Here is an 18,578-nt window from a genome sequence, read left to right on the forward strand (position 1 = left end):
ATGTATCATCATGGTGCAAGATGGCCAGGTACCCAGACTAGTCGAGTACTTTTTGCCTCTCACTCTACCATGTAACAATAAGGACTCACCACCCTACGTCTTCATCAAGCCATGTCTCCGAGGACCCCTTGACCAAAATCCGCATCCCCACCCGTAACATCAGCAGCAGGAGCCAGCTGCCGAGGTTGCTCAGCGCGGACAGGCCAGATTCAAGAGGACAAGGCACCGATCTGAGCCAGAGAAGCTGTGAGAAAGCAGAGTCGCAGAGAGCTTCCAGGACACATCGTTCAAGGTTCAAGATGGCAGCCATCATCTAAGCACTCAACACCAAGACAACATGAACTGATGGCTCAGCACCCATCCACCCAATCCCCACCTTCAACCGTTGGAAAACGGCCTCGCAGAAGACCCAAGTGCATATTTCCTAGCACCACTTCAGCGCCAATTATATTCATAATCCCTACCCACGCTGTATACGCCACAGAAATGGCATGCCCTCCAAGGGCCCCCCAGCATCAAAGCGCATCAACGCAAACCAAAACATGCAACGGTAAGAGCACAAACAGTAGTAATAATGCCGAGTCCTTCTACTCGTCGCCATGGGCCTTACTTGGACTCCCCCTTGGGCTTCTGTGTCGGCACCTTTTCATACGCATTCGGGCTCGGCGGCCTCTTCTGCCTGCGCCCGCCCTTGGGCCTCCTCGCACGGCCATGCGAATGGCCACCATCACACGCGGGCACCTTCTTGCCGTCTCCCCTCCCGCTCTCCGGCTCCGAGTCGGTGTCGGAATCCGACGAGGAGGAGGACTCGTCGCTGGATTCGTCTACGCCCTTTGGCTTGTGGTATATGCAGCAAACTAAAAGCAATCATCGGTAAGCTAGGCGCCCTCTCATAGGGGGAAAACATGGTGAAAAGCGCACGCATTCCCAGGTTGATAATGCTTACCCTTGGAGCTCTTCCTGCCCAAGCCTTCGTTGTCTACTACGTCCTCTGCCCACTGTACTGATCGCCCATTTGCGTTGTGGCCGCCGCGTAGACGAAGGATGCGCTGTGTGTCTGTCTGTGATCCGGTCTGTGTTTGTGTTTGGGGCGTTGACGGCGCCGGGGCGGCTCGTTGGCGTTGTCTATCTGACATGGTCGTCGTGTCGGGTGCAAAGAGGGTCGGCAGCGCTGAAGCTACGTCCACGGTTTTGGGGGGTTGGCGTCTCTAATGCGCGCGGTGAGTCTATATGCACTCTATTCTGGGGAGATATCTAGGGCGAGGCAGGCGTGCGCGGTGAAGCGGGTTTCTACACGAGGATGATGACGTTTGTTGGGATCGAGCGAGGTGCATGTCGAAAATTCGGAGTGCCCTTTCTGGGGTTGGGACATGGGATGATCCGCCCCCCGCCATTCGCTCGTTCCACACACGTCAACTCGTCTCCGTTGACGGGAGCCGTGGGCATGTATGAGTCGGGTTCGCAAGACGGCAGGGCTTCAGGTAGATTCAGCCAAAAAGGAACGTTCTGCATCTGTATGTATATGCAGAGCCGCTGCTGCTGCTGCTGCTGCCACACAAGCATCATTACAGCTTCACGAGAGCCACTACACGACCCATCTGCCAGTACTCCCAGCCCAAATATAACTAAACAGCACATGCATCATAGAGTGGTATTATACATACTGTACAGCTTCAACCAATTATACACATCCAAACCGCACCTCACTCGCCCTTGCGCCTCTCCATCTTGGCCTTCTTCTTGGCCCCCCTCATACTCCTCCTCGGCCGCGTCTTCTTATGCTCCGCCAGAACCCTCGGCTTGTTATTCAACCACCCGTTAATCGGCTTCCTGGAGCCCACAAACTTTCCCTCAGGGGAGAAGACATCCACCGCAGGCCAATCCGGTTCGGGTAGCTTCTCCCGCGGCTTGACCGCAGGCACATCTTCGCCCAGCACATCTCTCCTACTCCTCATCATCTCCCCAAACGGATCCTGCGACGCCGGCTCTTCTCCAGGCGCTGCAACAACAGACTCAGCGTCCTCGCCCTCCACGGCCGCGGCCCGCTCAATATCCGCCTGCATGCGTTCCCACCGCTCAAACTCCCTGGCTCTCACCTGCGCAACCACCTCGACGTACCCGACGCCCTCGATCAGGATGTCCACAGACACAACCCTGAATGGCAACCGGTCGACCTGGAGCCCGACGGCGTTCTTGCGCGTCAGCGGCCCGGCGCGCTTTTTTGTAACGTCATGGCACAGCTTAAACGTCCCCGCGTGCTTCATCCTCCCCCCGACGCCAGGGAGAGTGATGTTCTCGATGCCGATAGACTCGCGCGTCTGCTCCTGGAACCCGATTGCCTTTTCCGTCATGGTGAGATGCTCGTCGATGGGGGTAAAGTTGTACATGAGGAAGACCACGTCCGGCGTGCGAGGCGTGATGCGGATGAGACCGCCGCCCAGGAGCAGCGACTTGCCGTACTTGACGGCGACCTGTTCGGGGACGATGCGTTTTTTCATGATGAGGGACTGGCGATGGGGCTCCTTGACAAACAGCTCGAGGTCGCTTCGCGCAAGGCCCGGGAGGTCGACGAGTTCGCCTTTGCCGTTTCCAAACGGCACGCGGATGGGAGACGCCGTGGTGCCGGGGAGCGAGGAAACGACCGGCATGGAAGGGTAGTTTTGGGTAGGTTGCGGCGGGGGCAGCAGCTCGCCGACGTTGAGATGCTCCCAGGCTTCCCGCTGGCCGTAGGCATCGTCGGCGGTCTGCGCATGCGTAGGCGCCGGCCGGTCCTTGTCTCCCTTGTTGCTCTCGCCCATCCTGCCCTTGGGGTACACGGCCTCAAACAGCTGGCTCTTGCCGACGTTGACCCTGCCCACCATCCACCCGGCGCCTCCTCTGTTCCAAATATCCTCCTTCACATCCTTTGTCCACCAGCCCCTCTTGGCGCTGACGCACTTCAGGTTACCCAGACGCACGCGGCCGCCCAGTCTACCAAGGGCGTCTCTCAAAACGTCACGGAGATATGGCATCATGGAGTCCACAATCTCCTTGGTGGGGCCGAGCAAGTCCCCCCTCGTGATAATGAAGCTCATCTCCGTCTTGCGGTCGTTGTGGAACTTGCCCGACCGCGAGCGCCGATTCCTCGACCGCAGGGGAATGTCGCCCAGCAGGACGTTGAGCCGCGGGACGAGCGACATGGGAAAGTCGGCGGCGTCGATGACGTGGTAAATATGGTTATACTTGTACGGCGACTCCTCAATGGTTTCCCGCAGCGATTCAACCGTAGGGTGGTGCATGGTGAGCTTTGCCGTGTCGGCCGCCGTGCTGTGGTGTATCAAGTCGTGGCATCTGTCGCAAACAGGCGGTTTTCCCGCGACAAGTCCTAGAGCAAAAGAAAACAAGCACGTCAGTAAAGAAAATCCCAATACCGGTCCATCTCAAGCCCAAAGACCGCCCGCCCAGTCGTCGTCGCACTTACTCTCCAACTCCTTGGCGCTCCCATCCCCAATCATGCTCTCAGCGCGCAACCCCAAAGCCTCCAGCCGCTCCTCGTCCCAGCCCTTCAGGACGTCGTCCACAATCTTGTCCTCGGCCGCCGCCGCGCTGCCCGGTCCCTCGCCCTTCCGTGGACGCAGCCAGTTGCGCACCCTCCTGCTCTGCAAATCAAAGTACCCCAGCTGCTGCGCATCACCGGTCTGCGCAAACGCTCCGCACCCGCTACACGTAACCGGAAGCTGCCTCGCCGGCTGGTCTACCAGCCCCGGCCCATCCTCGACCGCCCTCGCAGGAACCACCGTGCTGTTGAATCGGCGGCTCGGTCTCGCAAGATCTCCCGGCGCCCGGGGAGCAGGCAAGCCGCGCCGACCGACGGCAGGGCATAGAAAGACGGGGACGCTCGCCGCACGCTCACCTATCCCCAGTGCCCTACTTAGCAAGCGCGCCGTCGAAACGCGACGCATCCCTCACAAATACACCGAAAAGACGTGCAAGATCCGAATTCCACATTTGTCCAGCTTGCAGCTCCGGAAAAAAAAAAAAAGGAGCCCCTAAAGCAAGGGTCCCGTCACACCACGGATGAAAGCCGGTCCGCCGACCAGAGGTGTGGGCCAGAATTCCCAACAACTTCAAACCTCCAAGAACCACCTCACCCAATACCAAGCTTTAGTAAACGGTGACAAAATGCGCTCCCTAGGAGAGCGATTACACCTCCTCAGAAAGGTAAGCCCCCCCGGAAAAGAAAAGACGTCGTGAAACAACCAAACTGACAACAAACAGAGGGTACGCCGCCCCCGTCCTCCCCCCGTCCTCCCCCCGTCCTCCCCTGTGCCTAACAAAAAATACCTTGACAGTTAATCAACCTCCGCTGCGGGCCAGGCGCAGCCATCCTGCCGCCCGAAGTAACGAGGATACACATGGACTTTGCGACGAGCATGTCCAACGGCCACATGGGAGCCAGGTTCGTCCCCCCGCCGACAGCGACACACAAGTACTGCCAGGGCTAATATCAGAGTTGGGGGGGAAACAGAAAGTTCTGGCGCCAGTACCTCCCGCGCCTCAAGTACCACAACCCGGCGGTGCCCATGATCCTCAACCGGCACGACGACAACGCCGCGCCGCCCATAATGACAATCTACATGCGCGCCTCGGGCGGCACCTCCTCCTCCTCCTCCTCCTCCTCGGCGGCGGCGGCGGCGGAGACCTCGCAGCCGGCCTCGTCGCGTAACAACCTCTCCAAAGCGCAGCCGCCGGGCGCCGACGAAAAGGTCGTCACAATCGACATGAGGAACAGGCACAGCTCCGACATACTAGAGTTCTTCCTCGCCGAGACGCGCGCGAGGGCGTTGCAGCCCACGAGCGCCGAGATTGCAGAGATTCAGAGTCTAGAAGCTATGAAGAAGCAGGGCAATGTCGATAGAGAGAGGGTGAGGGCGCTGAGGGCGGAGAAGAAGAAGGAGGAGGACATGCTAAAGAGGGCGAGGGCAGCAGGGGGTATGGCTGAGCAGGAGGAGGCTTAGATGGATGCTCGAAAGCCAAAACGAAGAAACAAAAGCCGTGTATAATTTAGCCGCATCAGAGGCTCTGTATTATTCAAGCTGTGGAAAAAATACATGTATATTTTATTCATCTTCAACTATTGCACCAACTTGGGTATCAATGTTTCCAGTCATTGCCCTGCTGGACTGCGAGTTGGTGCTTTTTTTTATCTCTATCCATATATGTCCTTGACGCCCCGTGTTATGCCGAGATAATATGCTTGCTCTATGCTTCAAGAGCGGTTTGAAATCCTCCATACACCGAGCCTACTACGTCGGCGTGTGTTGTATATGTAGCCCTACTTCAGACCAAATCCTTCACTTTCAAACACAGCTCTCCACAGCATGCCTTCCAGTTTTTGCTTCGACCCATACCGCCACAGTGAAAGCATGTTGAAGCAAGTCCTCGCTATCGGATAACGGCCGACATCTTCGCCAAGACACGAAATCTTGATTGGCAGCATAGCGGCCCCCGTTGCAGGGATTCGATCGCTTCCCGTGATGAATGAAAGAAGCTTGCGCTGGTTCCCTGGTGTTGCTTCTTGGAACGTTTCCCAAAACCATCCGACTACGGGGCTACTACCGTCCGGCTGGCGGCTCTCCCAGTTGTCATACTCAGCCACAGCACGCAATGATGCAATATCAAGAGCCTCGTCCGATCCTCGGATGAGAAGCTCGATTTCTTCAGGTCGGAATAAGGAAAAGGCATTGCCTCCGCAGACGGTGTAGAAGCCTCTTTTGAAAGGCTCGAACTGGCGCGTCACCGCCGTATCCAGTACATATCGAATGTAGAGGTCAACGTACTCTCGTCGGTTGCTATTTGTAACAGCCTTCCGCTCGCCTCCATGGCAAAGGGGCACCTGAACAGTTGTGCCGTATTTCTCAGTGTCAATTACAAAGTCAAGGCTGAATGCGCTTTCCACATCTCCCTCAAAGTCCAGAAGCTGACGAAGCCCACGGGCTACCCGTGGTCTGTATTCCGCCAGGTCCTCCAAAGTATATTGCATCGACGGCCTTGGACGAGAGGACATGCCTAGGCCGTGAGCTGGCGCAGCCGCCAGCAGTTTGCGGAAAGCAAATGGCGGTAGAGCGACGTCCAAGATGGTAGAATTGTAAATTGCCAAGCCCATGACTACACCAACCAAAAAGAATTGATCCGACGTTTCAAATGTGGCGGGATTGAAGTAGCAATACTGCGAGTCTTCGTCGTAAAGAAACATCCCTACAAATCATTGGATTAGCTAGGCGGCAGGATATAATCGTTGTCGGCGTAACTTTACCGTGGTCGGGATTGAAGACCTCCCGGATGAGGAGCAAGAACCATTCCTTCCGCAGACCGCCGGCGTCAATACCCTCTTCACCTCTGAACGTGATTCGGAGACCTTTCTTGACATCTTCACTTCCGCTTCCAATGACTTCACTAACAGCAGCAAGACTGTCCTCAACAAGACACTCTCTACGAACGTCGAGCGAAAGATATTGCTTTACGTTGCGGTTGGTCATTATGCTGTCAAGAAAGGCATCCCGTGCCTTCATCTGCATCTGTCGCTTGGCATCATGTTCCAGGATGTGAGTTTTGGCCCAAATGCTCATTAAAAACGGATACTGACAGAAGGAAAACTTGGACCGTTTCGACTCCCAGGACTCAAAGTCGCTGACCAAATCAGCATAATCTATCATTGAGTTATAAAAGTCCGTGGTTGGGACCAGCTGTCCACTAGAGTGTCCGTATTCGCGGGTTGATCCAGCCGCAACATTGACCCCCGCCGCCGTCGTTGAATAGCCATGTCTGATCCCAGGGGCACTATTGGCTGCGAACAGAAGGGCAAGCACGCGGGACGCCGCTTTGATCTGCCAGTCCTCAGTATACGCAATCTTGTGCTCCGGCTCCTTCTTTTTGGAAGCTCCCCCGGTTCTGATTTCATCATGAAGGTAGAAACCAGCACCAGACCGGCCAGCGCGCATCTCTGGTATCAAACCAGCCGTGATATCAACTTCTGTAGGTTGCTTCTTATCAATTTGTCGGAGTAGTCGGTAGCTCAAAAAACCTGATATCAAATCCTTGGTGCGAACAAATCGTCTCCTGTCATATTTGGAAAACCATGTGATGAGCTGATTGTGGCATTCCGGAGGTGTATTCGATATGAGACCGATGATCCGCTTGATTATGCCTGAGTGTTGGCCGGATAAGAGCCCAGAACTCGGAAGAAGTTTTCGTCTTGGCGAGACTACTTGAGGGGGGGGATGAGCCACAGCATCTGGTTGTAAAATGCCACCAAATCCCCTAAACTCTGCGTGCAAAAGAGGGTTCTCCATGATGATGAGAAGGAATCGAACATCACTAGCGTTGGCCATCGGCCGGCCAGGTCTCTTCAATAGCGATTCTGTCGCCTTCAGCAACACCCTTTGGGCATGTTCTTGCCCTTGTAGCAGTTCTTGCTCCAGAATCTCGAGGTCTCTCTGCGTTTGAGGTCTAACAGTTGATTCCCTGCAAACATCTTCGTACACAGAGAACCATTCTTCCGCAGCATTAATGATTAAGCAGTACCAACTGTCAAGCTCACCCCAGTTCAGGTTCGGGGTCTTCATTGTGACTGGTTTCCTGGGGGGGCTTTCAAGTCGACGGGTAGAAGTTTGTTTCGTTGGCCCTGGCTGTCTACGGCCCCCCGTCCACCATGAGCCATTCTCTGCAAAATCGCCCAGAAGGAGCAACTTCGGGTCCAGCTCATCCATGACAATGCCTGGTTGGGACTCCCCCCGAGGAGAAGTGTCGGCAGATTGTGAGAGTGATCTTCCGCGCGACGGCAGTGGTTTACGCCGAATTTGGTCGGCTTGTTGGCACTCCCGCCCTCTGTTCTCTGTTGAAAATGACGAGTTTATACAGTCAAATGAGCCAAACGCCTTCGCAATGTATTCCTCAAGGGGTTTAAATATCCTCTTTGGTTCGCAGGGACCATTCATCGACGATGCCCTGTGGCGTGCCATGAGATTCAGATTCAGGGGTGGCTGCCCCGGCGGGGGTGGCCTTTCAGACTGTGAAGACGGATATGACCTGGGGGCGGCATTTGGCCGTAGTGGACTGGGCCGTAAGGTAGGCTGCTCTTCAAAGACATATTTGGGATTATAGCCGTCTTGCTCTTCTCCATACGAGGCGCCCCTTGGTCGTCCATGGGAGTGGGCATGTTGATTTCCGTAAGCATCTAATGCTGGGGTGTTGCTTTGAGATGTAGCATGAGAGTGCCAGCCTGCAGGCTCCGGCGCTGGCCTCGGAATCAATTTCATAGAAATGTACGAATGAATACACTGTCTCACAAGTCGTTGACAGTGTCGTAAGGAAATTGGTTGGCCTATTCAAAGAAATTGGGGGTGAGGAATAAGTTTGCCAGGCTTTCTTATCGCAGTATAACAGAGAGGGCCACATACAAGTTGAGCTATCAGACGACGCATGGGCACTCCCATCACGCCGCCTTCCGAGAATCCCGGGCTTGAGGGCCTCACTCTCCGGAGCGGCCAAATCATTAATCGTCGTGCAGATAGTACACTTGAACACTTTCAATTCCTTGGGCCATCGCATTAAAGATGCGCACGTCATACAATTTCCCGTGGCAAAGTCCTTGCTACCCGTAGGACCGCCTCGCCTGTGTCTATTTCCAACGCTTGGTCCAGCCATGGCGTTGCCAACATCTCCCCTGTCCGAATCAGCTTGCGGCTGGCTCGTCGAGCCTTGCCTCTTCGTTGCAGCACCGAGAAACGAAGGAAACGGATTGCTCAAGGAGCGTACATGGCGGGCAGGCAACCTGCTTGGTTTGGTTCGCTGAAAATCAGATTCCGAAGAGCTCGAGTCTTCATGTGCTTGGCTGTTGGAGATGTCGATAGATCCGAGAAGTATGGTGGGTGTCTCAAGAGCATCGGCGTGAATTCGAGTAACGAGGTCGTGACGAGGCGGTCGAGAACGGCTGCGAGATGGGGAAGCCATGATTCTCCCAGTTTATTTCCCCCTTCCCAGCAGACATGGACTGGCGAGCTTTTAGGTAGCTCCCTTGTTCAATAAGGAAAGCGGCTTCTGCATCTGACTGGTGCTCTGCGAGGCAAGTACGACAATTATCGCGGCGAGACAACGAGGCCTGGTTGTGGCATCTTGGGCTCGGCGCTGTGAGACACTCAGTCGGGACAGGATGTTGGTTGATTCGGTTGATTTGCTTGTTGCAGTCGTCTTGAATCAAATGCGCATGGACAGCATGCCAAGCGGGCATCAACGACGGCGGCTCGTCTTTGGCAGCATTTGGACAGTCGAGAGCATGGGGTGCGTATTTGTATCAGGTACTTGGAGGATGGCATCGATGCGTCCGGCGAGCTTGGGCATGAGACACCGAGCCAGCCGCCACCAATTATCGCTCCAGGGGCACTGGGGCCAACGTGCTGCATTGATGATCCACTGGCCCAGTGGCGCTGGGGCGACTGGCTGGAAATGGTCCCCTGGGTGCTTGCAACGAGGACCCGAGACATGAGTCTGGTGTCTGGTCCGGCTAGCGCAGGCACTGGATGCCATTTTCGTCCCGGTATCGAACTGCCAATCCTATCCACGGGCACGCGACACTTTTCATTCTCTCCTCGACTTGGATGCATCGACTCGGACTCGGTAGTTCTGTGCTCCGTGGGTGTGTGGCAGCTCGTCTTTCCATCTCGGTCTACCATTTCAAACACCACATATCCGTCACCGCCACGATGGCGGGACTTGGGGGACGCGTCAAGCTCGATGAACGGTGGACAGCCTTGGCTGCATATGAAGCACGCTCTCTTATTAAGCGTGCGTTGCCTATCACGGTGCATTAGCTAAATAATAAAATATAAACCAATATTTCATTATATTATTTCTAATATATAAGAGATTTAAAGTCCTGTTTAATTTTTATTAAAGTAATATCATGGTACTAGTTCGACATATCCCGAATACTTCATCGTGGCCACGTCCCTATACCTCGCCACTCTACACCGAGCGTCACCCATGTCCAGGACCTTATATTTCACCATTCTCAGCAGGGGGAGGATCTACACCATCGGTTAGCACAATGCTCACCGCTACATGCCCGCCAGGTTACCAACCGCTTCGACTTTATCTGCTCGTCTGCTTCGTGAATCGCGTCATCTCTTTGACGTTTGGCCCAATCTCTACCATTCCGATGTGCAGCAATGCCTTGTCGACAAGAATGAGCGTCGTTACTGGTCAAGGCCCAACATTGAACTTGTGTCATAACATAGCTGGGTTTCCCTCCAGGACTAGATGGAGGAATCAAGTGAGTGGTGAATATTTTGAGGTGACCAGTCTGGTAAGTGGACGAGAGCGTGTAGGCCTTGTTGTCATATCGCGGCTCTGATTGCCCACATGATTGTACATGATGAATCCCTCTTGCCCCTATTGCACCATTATAGCAAGCTTGTCGGGTGGCAATCCAGTTTATTGAAAGAAGTATGCCACTTGGATTGTACTGTCCTTCAATAACTGGAATCACTTTAGCCATGACTTCTGCTTTATTAGAAGCGTTTGCATCTTTGTGTTTAAATGACTTAAAAGCGCTATTAAAACTCAAAGAGTGACAATTAAACCTTTGAGTATATTATAATAAAAAGTATAATATATTTAAACCTTAGACCTTAACACCCACGGAGCTGCCCCCCAACGCGATACTTGCAATACATGGCCACAGCCTTGACGGCGGTTCAATTACTCGCCAAGACCAAAAAGGAAGAACACGGGTTCAACACACCCATCTCGTCCTGCATTTGAGCACTCCGTCACGTCAAACCCCGCTCGAAAAAAAAAATCTCCATAAAAAAATGCCCAACCTAGTCTTCTGCCGTCACGCAACCTTACCTGAAACATGCCGGCTCGCCAACTCCCCCAAACAGACGTCGTCCATGCCACAATATCACTCCATGTCGGCATTCCTCGCATAATCCCTCGTCTTACCGAGCACCCGATGTGGCCTTGTACAAACCACATCTTGCCGACAGCGCAGCCAGGATGCAATTATTCCACCGGTATTACAGAGCAGGCAGTATGTACATAGTCTGTGCTCCCTGAAGTGGTTCTAACTTCTTTCATCACTTCTTGCAAAGCCGTGAGCATGTGATTGTGACTGTATTTATATCAGAACGTCTACTGTATATGTCTAGCCTTTGTTTCTTCTTCTCTACAGCTCTAGGAAACAAATTTTACTCGAATACAATGGCGGCCTTGATGGCTGTCTTGTCCTTGATGCTTTCAAGAGCCTTGTCAAACTCCTCCAGTTTAAAGGTCTTATTGACGATGCCCTTGGTCTTGACCTTTCCAGAGTCGAGGTAGTCAATCGTAGCGGCTGCAACACAATACATTAGTTGGTCACTACGTAGACTGCCGTGCGAGGGCGGCAGGGGCTGGACTCACGGAACATGTACGTCTCGGAAAAGGACCCAATAATGGTGATTTCGTCACCAAAAATCTTGGCAGGGGGCCAACTGACCCGGTCGGCGTTGGCGTAGACACTATTGTAATCATGCATCAGGCATTTTTGCAACGTGGGCGTGTGTGAATCGAGACCGTCAAAACCTACCCGTAGACGACGAGGGTGCCACCACGACGGACGTAGTTGATGGCGTCTTCCAGAATCTTGACGGAACCAGTGGCCTCGACAACTGCAACCCTGTCAGCGTCATACAAGTATAGAAGACAGGCCAAGATGCGTACCAATGTCAAAGCCATAGGGGTTGTCCTTCTTGAGCTGGTCAAACTGGGCCTGGGGGCTCTCTCTCGACAACTCAATATACGTATCGGCAGCGTCAAGGCTCTTGGCCAGGTCCATCTTCAAGCCCTTGGGCGCAGCAATGGTCACCTGGCAGCCTCCATTCTGCCTCAAAAGCTGGGCGAGCATCTGCAGCACATTCAAGTTAGCAAGCCCTGTCCGTTCCTTACAAGCCGTGCCCCTTCCCGCGGAAAGCGCTCACAAGACCAGTAGGCCCAGCACCAAACATGAGAACGTGAGAGCCCAGCTTGGGACGGATCTTCTCCAAGCCATGGCAGGCACAGGAGGCGGGCTCGAGCAGGGTGGCGTCGACCCAGTTGAGGTTCTGAATCCTGAACACCTTGGCGGCGGGATATGCGCAGTATTCGGCAAAGCCGCCATTCATGGTGACACCATGGGCGTTTGAACTATGCGCATCAGCACCACAGAGTCACAGACAGACAAGAAGTGGAGGTCCACGGCTGCCCGTACATTCTCGCAGAGCAGCAGCTGGCCGCGGCGGCAGTAGAAGCACTCGTTGCAGAGTTCGCTGTTGTCGGCAGCGACTCGGTCGCCGATCTGGAATCCCTTGACGTTCTGGGCATGTCGTTAACACGGATCGGACTGGTGCGTGTTCCGTACAAGTGCATACCTTGCCAACCGCAGCGATGACACCAACGGTTTCGTGACCGGGAATAAGCGGGAACTTGGCGATAAACTCGCCCTCGTGGATGTGCTATAAACACCAATTAACATGACTGGCCCTCCCTACAGCGGCAAAGAACAAGGGCGTGTAACCAAATCTGCACAGTTTGTTAGCTTGTTGGGCAAAGAATGAGGTACAGGGTAGGCTGAGGGACTCGCCAGTTCCGCAGACACCACAGGCCTTGACCTGCACGAGCACATCACTGTCGCGCAGCTCTGGGAGCGGGACCGTGACTATGGACCAATCCTCAGGCTTCTCATATCTGAGCAGGGCAAGTTGTCAGCAATGGAAAGGTGGGAAAACAAGAGCATACGGCAACGAGCGAGGTATTAGACCAGGTCAGTCGGGCATTCTGGCTCAAAGGCACCCTGATGGCTAGATGAGACCCACGACTGGAAATATATAAAGAACGAACCTGAGAGCCTTCATCTGCTTGGGAAGGTTTGCCATCTTGAATTATTTCTTTTTGCTTGTATATTTCGATTTTGTGTGGCCGGCGTGTACGACGTTTTCGCCCCGCGAGCTCGGAGTCTAAGTACCTGAAAGCTGCCATGATGGGAAACCCGTTAGCCAAGGTAATCGAAAAAAAAAGAAACACGCAGCTTCCATCACAGCCATATGATAGCTAACATACGTGGAGAGATATAGAACAGGTCGTCTAATAGCACCAATTTCAAACAAAAACAGTACCTAGGAGTTTGAGAACCCAAAAAAAAGGAGATGAGGCGACCCTCGGAGCATTTTATTCCACCGCGGCAACAAGCAAGAACACACCGGCGTGGGCGTCAGAAGCTACCAGACCCTTGGCGACCTTTTCCCCTCCCGCCCTGCTCTTCGGAGCAACGTAAACGCCTATCGAAATCCAGATGTCACTTATCGGTCTCGGCTGGGACCTCTTGGTCTTATCCCCTTGCCGGGGCGGCTGTGACCCCGCCGGATTGCTGGCGACTTTCTCCCGTCTGCCGGGACTCGACGTCTGATACTGCGCATGTGCAGATTCGGGACGAAGCAATGAGTTCCGTCCTCTTTTTACCCCGTCCGTCTGTTAACAATGCTGAATTCCATGCAGAATGGGCCCCTTGATTACATTGTTCATTACGCTTATTGCCAGCCCGGTTTCCGCGTGGAGCAGCTCCGTACTCGGGGATTGAAGCATCTTCAGGAAGCTGAGGTGGTTGCTTCGCCGGATTTCGGGCTACCGATGCATCCATCCCAAGGCGGAAAACACGCAACGGCCAGCCGGTCGGCGCCATCTAGAGGCACACACGTCTTACATTGACCCATGGTGATGCAGCAGGTCCAACGGCGGGGGCCGGACACTCATCCAATATCTTGCTGCCCGCCTTGTTCAATCTTCTCCCATTCCCAGTAGCTGAGCACCCACCGCCATGTTTTTGTTTTGCTCGCGGGTGAGTCGTCCCGCATCCGCAGTCGCGGAGACTCTTTAGAGTTGCTGGGCACAGGCATCGTACAGTACAGCCCGCCATTGTGATAAGGTTGGTGACCTATCATTGCTTGCTGTGGCTTGCAGTTGTGCAGGAGACACCGCCATTTGACGCGTCATGTGACGCCGAGATGCTTGTCTTGTGTTGCGTGAAGGAAGCTGGAGGATACAAGGATGGTTCCTTTTTTACCGGTGGACGTCTGCGAAGCATTGTCAAGACCATTGGCCGTCGTCGATGGACAGCACTGACATTTGTGAGGAACCCATGCCCCCGCTGCTCGGGCTACGGATGGTGCAGAATTGTGGAATTTGCGAGCTGTAGCTTTCCCTGTGAAGATCTATCCCGGCCTTGTGCTATGCCAACTGGTCGTTTCTTGTCCAATGTGTTGACAAACGTGAAACGGGCCGAGAGAGGCTAGAGACATCCGATGTATACAGAGTAGTTTGAGCAGGTCATTATGTGGACGAGGCCTCGCAATGGCGTCACGACTGCAGCAAGAGGGACCCTGCCTTTTTTGTTCCCTGGTATACTTGGGATACGTGTTGCTTTCCAAACAATTAAGAGCTGCTTTATTAGCAGTGATAACCCCCTTCCGTTACTCGCATGGCCATCGGGACAAAATGCGTCATGTTACCCCTCGAAATGCAGCAACTACGCTTTTGTGCACATAGCTGGCCCAAGTCACATTATAGGGGATAAGTCATCATGTAAGTCGCAAGCATTTGTCTCATTGACTGCAAATAAGTGACCCTGATGCAAATAATTTCCGAGGATCTAACCCCTCCAAAAACTCCCACCGTGTCCCCTACTCAGCCCGGTAGTCTCCCGCAAAAATAGGAACTCTCATGGTAAGAAGTCTTGTGTAGTCCTCCATTTCGTAGAGTTACATGTTTCCGATACCCTTATTCCCTTTTTTGTCTTTGTGTGCTGCCACGCATCTCGAAAACCTTTTTTATTTTATTTTAAATAAACTCGGTTCGTTTTAAGAGGAGGGAGCAGATCGGCCACGACCGGCACCACCACGGCTAGTATTTCCCACGTCAGTACACTATTTTTGATGGAAATCGACTCCCCCCTTTCCCCACCCATCTCCATCATCGCCGCGGGAAGTCTCATTCTCGATGGGGTAGAGGTAGGAACTCACAATTGAGGAGCGAATTCACCAGGAGCACCGCCCTCCTTGCCCTCGCCAGCATCACGTCGTCGGTATCCACCCTCACGGTCACCACGGTCGCCGCCACGGCCACGGCCGAATGGTCGTCGCTGGCGCTCTTCCTCACCGAGCATGCCGCGGGGAGGGGCGTGCGATCGCTGCTGCTTGATGTGGGTGGCAGGAACGATCTCGGCGGGCAGGTGAAGCCATTCGCGCAGGTAGTCGAGGCCCTCGGGGGTCAAGGTGTAGTAGTAGTACTGCCAAGAGAACTGGGTCTTGACATAGCCGCGGGAGTTGAGGGACTGGCAAGCCTTGATGACGAACAGGTTCTTGGTGTCGATGTCGGGGTGCTTGGGAAGGTTGAAGTCCTTCTGGGCCACGAGGACACCCTCGCGAAAGAGGTACTGGTCATCGGATTTTCTTGTCAGTTACACATGCAATCTCTTTGGGCGCCTGCGTAGGTTTCGCTGGTTTCTGGCAGTCTGTCGGTTAATTTACCTCGTGGATCTTCTTGCGGTCGGCCTTGGGAATCAACATCGTGGCGGTTTCGTGGTGAGGTCGATGTTGAAGAAGCGCAGAATTTCGGTGTGATGATGCCTGGGCTCAAAATGGATAACTTTTGTGGGCGTAAACCCTACGAGAAATTCGAACCTAGCGAGTGGGGTGGCTTGCGACTTGTGTGCTGTGGCGGCATCACGTGAGATAAGATATGGCTCTTCGAGCTGTGGCTTGTGAGTTTAAACCTTGGCCACTCCAACATAAGAAGAAGGCCGTGTCCGTCAACCAGAGACGCCAAACCATCCGTTCTTTCCCCCATTGCAAAAGTCCATTCCTCAAGAAATTTTCAATTCGAGAGACGATTTTCACATCAAATTGCAATGGCTCCTCAAAATCTCAATGTCCTTATAACCACCTTTGGTGGTCTTGGGCTTCCATCTACTCTGGTGGTTCCGGTCCCACCTTCGACAACAATTACCGAACTCCGCGAGGAAATCTATGAGCGCCTCCCAACGACCGACTCCAGACTCATCATCACAACCATCTCAAATAGACAACTTCCAGAAGCCTCCCAGGCGCCCATCTCTGCATATCTATCCAGCAGCCAGGACGAGTTTCTGTCCTTGCGACTGGCTGTTCCGTTATGCGGTGGCAAGGGTGGTTTCGGCTCTCAGCTACGTGCTGCCGGCGGGCGCATGTCATCTCGAAAGAAGAAGAACCAAGAGGACCACGGATCCAGCCGCAACCTTGACGGCCGCAGACTTCGCACAGTAAATGAAGCAAAGGCTCTCGCAGAATACCTCGCCATCAAACCTGATATGGATCGCCAGGAAAAAGAGAAGCGAAAGGAGCGCTGGGAACAAATCGTCCAGATGTCTGAAGAGAAACAACATCAAATCAGAAATGGCGGCCAAGGCCGACTCGAGGGAAAGTGGGTTGAAGACAAGGAGGAGAGCAGCGAGAAGACACGCGACGCAGTTCTTGCCGCCATGAAGAGCGGTAGCTACAGAGACAACCTTCTCAGCACCTCGCATGGCTCGGCGTCAAGTGAGCAACCGGAGGCGCTATCAAACTCTGAAGACGACGCAAAGTCAAACTCAAAAGAGTCGTCTCCATCCGACGAGACAGATGAGCCAGCAAAGACGCCGGCTCGAACCTTCTTTGGTTTTGACGAGGACGATGAATTTATGAGCTCATCCGACGAGGAAGCTGGAAGCAAGGAATAATGATGGACATGATAATCATGACAAGGAATTTTAAAAAAAGGGTATCTGGCAATGTACTTTTATTATTATGGGGACTCAAGGCGTTTTCACCTCCGAAATCAGGCGGGGGGCATTTGACATCTTCTAAGGGCGACATTCACAAAGTCAAAATTTGACTCAATACAAAGTCTTTAACGTCACAATCATCACTTCGTAATACATCACACGTGTCCAAGAAGGCTGTTTCTCGATTGACGTCACCGTAATCACGGCTGTAGAACCGAGTTTTCCGAGTAATACACTCTCCATCCTCTATCAACACCAATTATCTTTTACACCGCCACTGATAAAAATTTACGCGTCCAGCTTGACAGGGAAGTTGGAAGCCTCTGTGGACAATTCCATTAGTCTCGTGGGAACATTAGAATGGTTATACCAACACTTACCTCGCTGCTCATCCCATCGCTGATACCATCCAGAGGGGCACAAGCTTCGGTAAGCCAGCCAAAACTACCGCATAATTAGTCAACTCCGCGCCCTGTAATTCGCAACCACTCTCAAATCTACTGTCGTACCTGACGGCAAGGAGCAAAGTCCTCTCCCTTGGCAATGATGCACTTGTGGTAGTCGACGTAGTTCTGCCAGCAGTGCTTGGTCTGGTTCACGTTAGGAAAGCGAGCGTCGGTGCCTATGGGGAAAGGTCGTGTCAGTATTCGGACCCAGAATTTGACGCAATCGAACTGTTCGCCAAGTCGCGCACGAGGATTTCGTTGGGTTGGAGCTTACCGGCTGCGGAATTGTTAGCCTCGGGTCAGGATCAGACCATAATTTTTAGGGGAGGGATTATCGGCACATACTAGTGACGAACTTGAAGGGCTTGGTGACAAGCTCCTGACCATCTTCTTCAGCCATGATGACTTGTTTCGATTGACGATTCCAAGGACTGGGCAAGTTTGACGCGGGGGTGGGCAATTGAACTCGAGCAATTGGTGGTGAGGTTGATGCGGTTGACGTTCCCGGTTTGGAATCAGATGTTCCGGTATTGGTGGCTCAATTTGTGCCTCAGGCTCGCCAACCAATGGGGTAAGGCAACCACAACCGACCAGTGGGCCGATGGGCAATTGCAACACGAGATGCTCGGCAACCTCTGAAGCACCACCAGAAGAACGACGATTTTGTCAATTGCTTCACGCCACGTCCGCTTCTATACAGACCAATCTCCTCTCTTAAGATGCGTACCACCGCCGCGCTCCGAATGTTCCGGCCCACGGCCCGCATGATGCGACCGGTTCCCGTGAGTCCGTTGTGAATGAGCACTGCCTGAGACGGAGCTAACGATGACGATTTTACAGAAGGAAGACCAGGCCGGTACGTGCTGAACGACTCCGTCCTAGCTGACCTGGAAGCTCTTGGAGCGAATCTTGGTCGTGATTTTCCGCAGCATGCTAACTGATTTCAAGGCCACACCGTCTCCCAACGGCTGCGCAAGCTCAAGCAGATTCCTGCTGAGTTATTTCCTCTCGGTACGTACACACCTCGGTCGGCAAATACCTACGTAGCTTGTCAATCTAATCCATGACCTTAGCCGCCGTCGTTGGCTTCGCCATCTTTGCTGCCGGTTACTCGAGCGTTCGCAAATTCATGGTCGATAAGAACCTCCGACTCGCCAGACAGGGACCTGGAGGCCGTGCTGTTGACCACCAAGATGATCACCACTAAATGTTTGCCGGGCAAACAGGGCCGGAGGATTTCATTTTGTTCGCGGATGGCAAAACATTTGTACATGTCAATATAGGAA

At 53.5% G+C, this 18,578-nt stretch overlaps 11 protein-coding genes across 12 annotated transcripts; 3 read left to right on the top strand and 8 right to left on the bottom strand.

The window, feature by feature from the left end:
• Positions 1–606: 606 nt before the first annotated feature.
• On the bottom strand, positions 607–1,136 carry YPI1 (Type 1 phosphatases regulator ypi1; the record flags this gene model as incomplete). The annotated part of the gene is made up of 2 exons (XM_007814682.2): positions 607–857; positions 947–1,136. 2 exons carry the CDS (start codon positions 1,134–1,136, stop codon positions 607–609), a joined length of 441 nt encoding a protein of 146 aa, XP_007812873.2.
• Positions 1,137–1,639: 503 nt separating this feature from the next.
• GEP3 (Mitochondrial ribosome small subunit biogenesis protein) lies at positions 1,640–4,117 on the bottom strand. Of its 2 annotated transcripts, XM_007814681.2 has the most exons (2): positions 3,461–4,117; positions 1,640–3,364 (listed from the first exon to the last, which is right to left on the bottom strand). In XM_007814681.2, the coding sequence occupies exons 1-2, from the start codon at positions 3,939–3,941 to the stop codon at positions 1,704–1,706; spliced, it is 2,142 nt and encodes a 713-aa protein (XP_007812872.2). In that variant the 5' UTR covers positions 3,942–4,117; the 3' UTR covers positions 1,640–1,703. The 2 variants fall into 2 exon arrangements, with proteins under 2 accessions (XP_007812872.2, XP_065972102.1); XM_066122881.1 differs by having other exon boundaries at positions 1,640–3,972.
• Positions 4,118–4,161: 44 nt separating this feature from the next.
• On the top strand, positions 4,162–9,338 carry J3458_022011 (uncharacterized protein; the record flags this gene model as incomplete). The annotated part of the gene is made up of 3 exons (XM_066122882.1): positions 4,162–4,200; positions 4,332–4,438; positions 4,508–9,338. The coding sequence occupies 3 exons, from the start codon at positions 4,162–4,164 to the stop codon at positions 4,995–4,997; spliced, it is 636 nt and encodes a 211-aa protein (XP_065972103.1). The 3' UTR covers positions 4,998–9,338.
• Positions 4,296–9,338, bottom strand: HUL4 (putative E3 ubiquitin-protein ligase). Its single transcript, XM_007814679.2, has 3 exons — positions 8,439–9,338; positions 6,296–8,362; positions 4,296–6,237 (listed from the first exon to the last, which is right to left on the bottom strand). The coding sequence occupies exons 1-3, from the start codon at positions 8,989–8,991 to the stop codon at positions 5,315–5,317; spliced, it is 3,543 nt and encodes a 1,180-aa protein (XP_007812870.2). The 5' UTR covers positions 8,992–9,338; the 3' UTR covers positions 4,296–5,314.
• A 1,890-nt stretch (positions 9,339–11,228) lies between these two features.
• J3458_022013 (uncharacterized protein) lies at positions 11,229–11,554 on the bottom strand (the record flags this gene model as incomplete). The annotated part of the gene is made up of 2 exons (XM_066122883.1): positions 11,229–11,371; positions 11,440–11,554. The coding sequence occupies 2 exons, from the start codon at positions 11,552–11,554 to the stop codon at positions 11,229–11,231; spliced, it is 258 nt and encodes an 85-aa protein (XP_065972104.1).
• A 47-nt stretch (positions 11,555–11,601) lies between these two features.
• J3458_022014 (uncharacterized protein) lies at positions 11,602–12,929 on the bottom strand (the record flags this gene model as incomplete). The annotated part of the gene is made up of 8 exons (XM_066122884.1): positions 11,602–11,687; positions 11,740–11,923; positions 11,997–12,201; positions 12,237–12,370; positions 12,426–12,509; positions 12,572–12,576; positions 12,617–12,741; positions 12,895–12,929. The coding sequence occupies 8 exons, from the start codon at positions 12,927–12,929 to the stop codon at positions 11,602–11,604; spliced, it is 858 nt and encodes a 285-aa protein (XP_065972105.1).
• Positions 12,930–13,381: 452 nt separating this feature from the next.
• J3458_022015 (uncharacterized protein) lies at positions 13,382–13,732 on the bottom strand (the record flags this gene model as incomplete). The annotated part of the gene is made up of 1 exon (XM_066122885.1): positions 13,382–13,732. One exon carries the CDS (start codon positions 13,730–13,732, stop codon positions 13,382–13,384), a length of 351 nt encoding a protein of 116 aa, XP_065972106.1.
• A 1,174-nt stretch (positions 13,733–14,906) lies between these two features.
• J3458_022016 (40S ribosomal protein eS10) lies at positions 14,907–15,614 on the bottom strand (the record flags this gene model as incomplete). The annotated part of the gene is made up of 3 exons (XM_007814677.2): positions 14,907–14,949; positions 15,069–15,481; positions 15,576–15,614. The coding sequence occupies 3 exons, from the start codon at positions 15,612–15,614 to the stop codon at positions 14,907–14,909; spliced, it is 495 nt and encodes a 164-aa protein (XP_007812868.2).
• Positions 15,615–15,955: 341 nt separating this feature from the next.
• On the top strand, positions 15,956–16,801 carry J3458_022017 (uncharacterized protein; the record flags this gene model as incomplete). The annotated part of the gene is made up of 1 exon (XM_007814676.1): positions 15,956–16,801. The coding sequence occupies one exon, from the start codon at positions 15,956–15,958 to the stop codon at positions 16,799–16,801; it is 846 nt and encodes a 281-aa protein (XP_007812867.1).
• A 333-nt stretch (positions 16,802–17,134) lies between these two features.
• COX12 (Cytochrome c oxidase subunit 6B) lies at positions 17,135–17,692 on the bottom strand (the record flags this gene model as incomplete). The annotated part of the gene is made up of 4 exons (XM_066122886.1): positions 17,135–17,169; positions 17,227–17,290; positions 17,356–17,468; positions 17,638–17,692. The coding sequence occupies 4 exons, from the start codon at positions 17,690–17,692 to the stop codon at positions 17,135–17,137; spliced, it is 267 nt and encodes an 88-aa protein (XP_065972107.1).
• A 319-nt stretch (positions 17,693–18,011) lies between these two features.
• On the top strand, positions 18,012–18,499 carry J3458_022019 (uncharacterized protein; the record flags this gene model as incomplete). The annotated part of the gene is made up of 4 exons (XM_007814674.1): positions 18,012–18,074; positions 18,133–18,148; positions 18,241–18,303; positions 18,366–18,499. 4 exons carry the CDS (start codon positions 18,012–18,014, stop codon positions 18,497–18,499), a joined length of 276 nt encoding a protein of 91 aa, XP_007812865.1.
• Positions 18,500–18,578: the final 79 nt, after the last annotated feature.

Source organism: Metarhizium acridum, assembly GCF_019434415.1.
Source record: "Metarhizium acridum strain ARSEF 324 chromosome Unknown scaffold_587, whole genome shotgun sequence".
NCBI lineage: Eukaryota > Fungi > Ascomycota > Sordariomycetes > Hypocreales > Clavicipitaceae > Metarhizium > Metarhizium acridum.

Excerpts from the sequence above, each read along its gene's own strand:
- HUL4 (XM_007814679.2), bottom strand. The coding sequence starts at position 8,991 with ATGGCTTCCCCATCTCGCAGCCGTTCTCGACCGCCTCGTCACGACCTC. Across the intron at positions 8,363-8,438 it reads GTCGTCTGATAGCTCAACTT|GCCAACCAATTTCCTTACGA; the intron begins GTATGTGGCCCT and ends TTCTTTGAATAG. Across the intron at positions 6,238-6,295 it reads GGTCTTCAATCCCGACCACG|GGATGTTTCTTTACGACGAA; the intron begins GTAAAGTTACGC and ends AATGATTTGTAG.
- GEP3 (XM_007814681.2), bottom strand. The coding sequence starts at position 3,941 with ATGCGTCGCGTTTCGACGGCGCGCTTGCTAAGTAGGGCACTGGGGATA. Across the intron at positions 3,365-3,460 it reads GAGCGCCAAGGAGTTGGAGA|GACTTGTCGCGGGAAAACCG; the intron begins GTAAGTGCGACG and ends CTTTTGCTCTAG.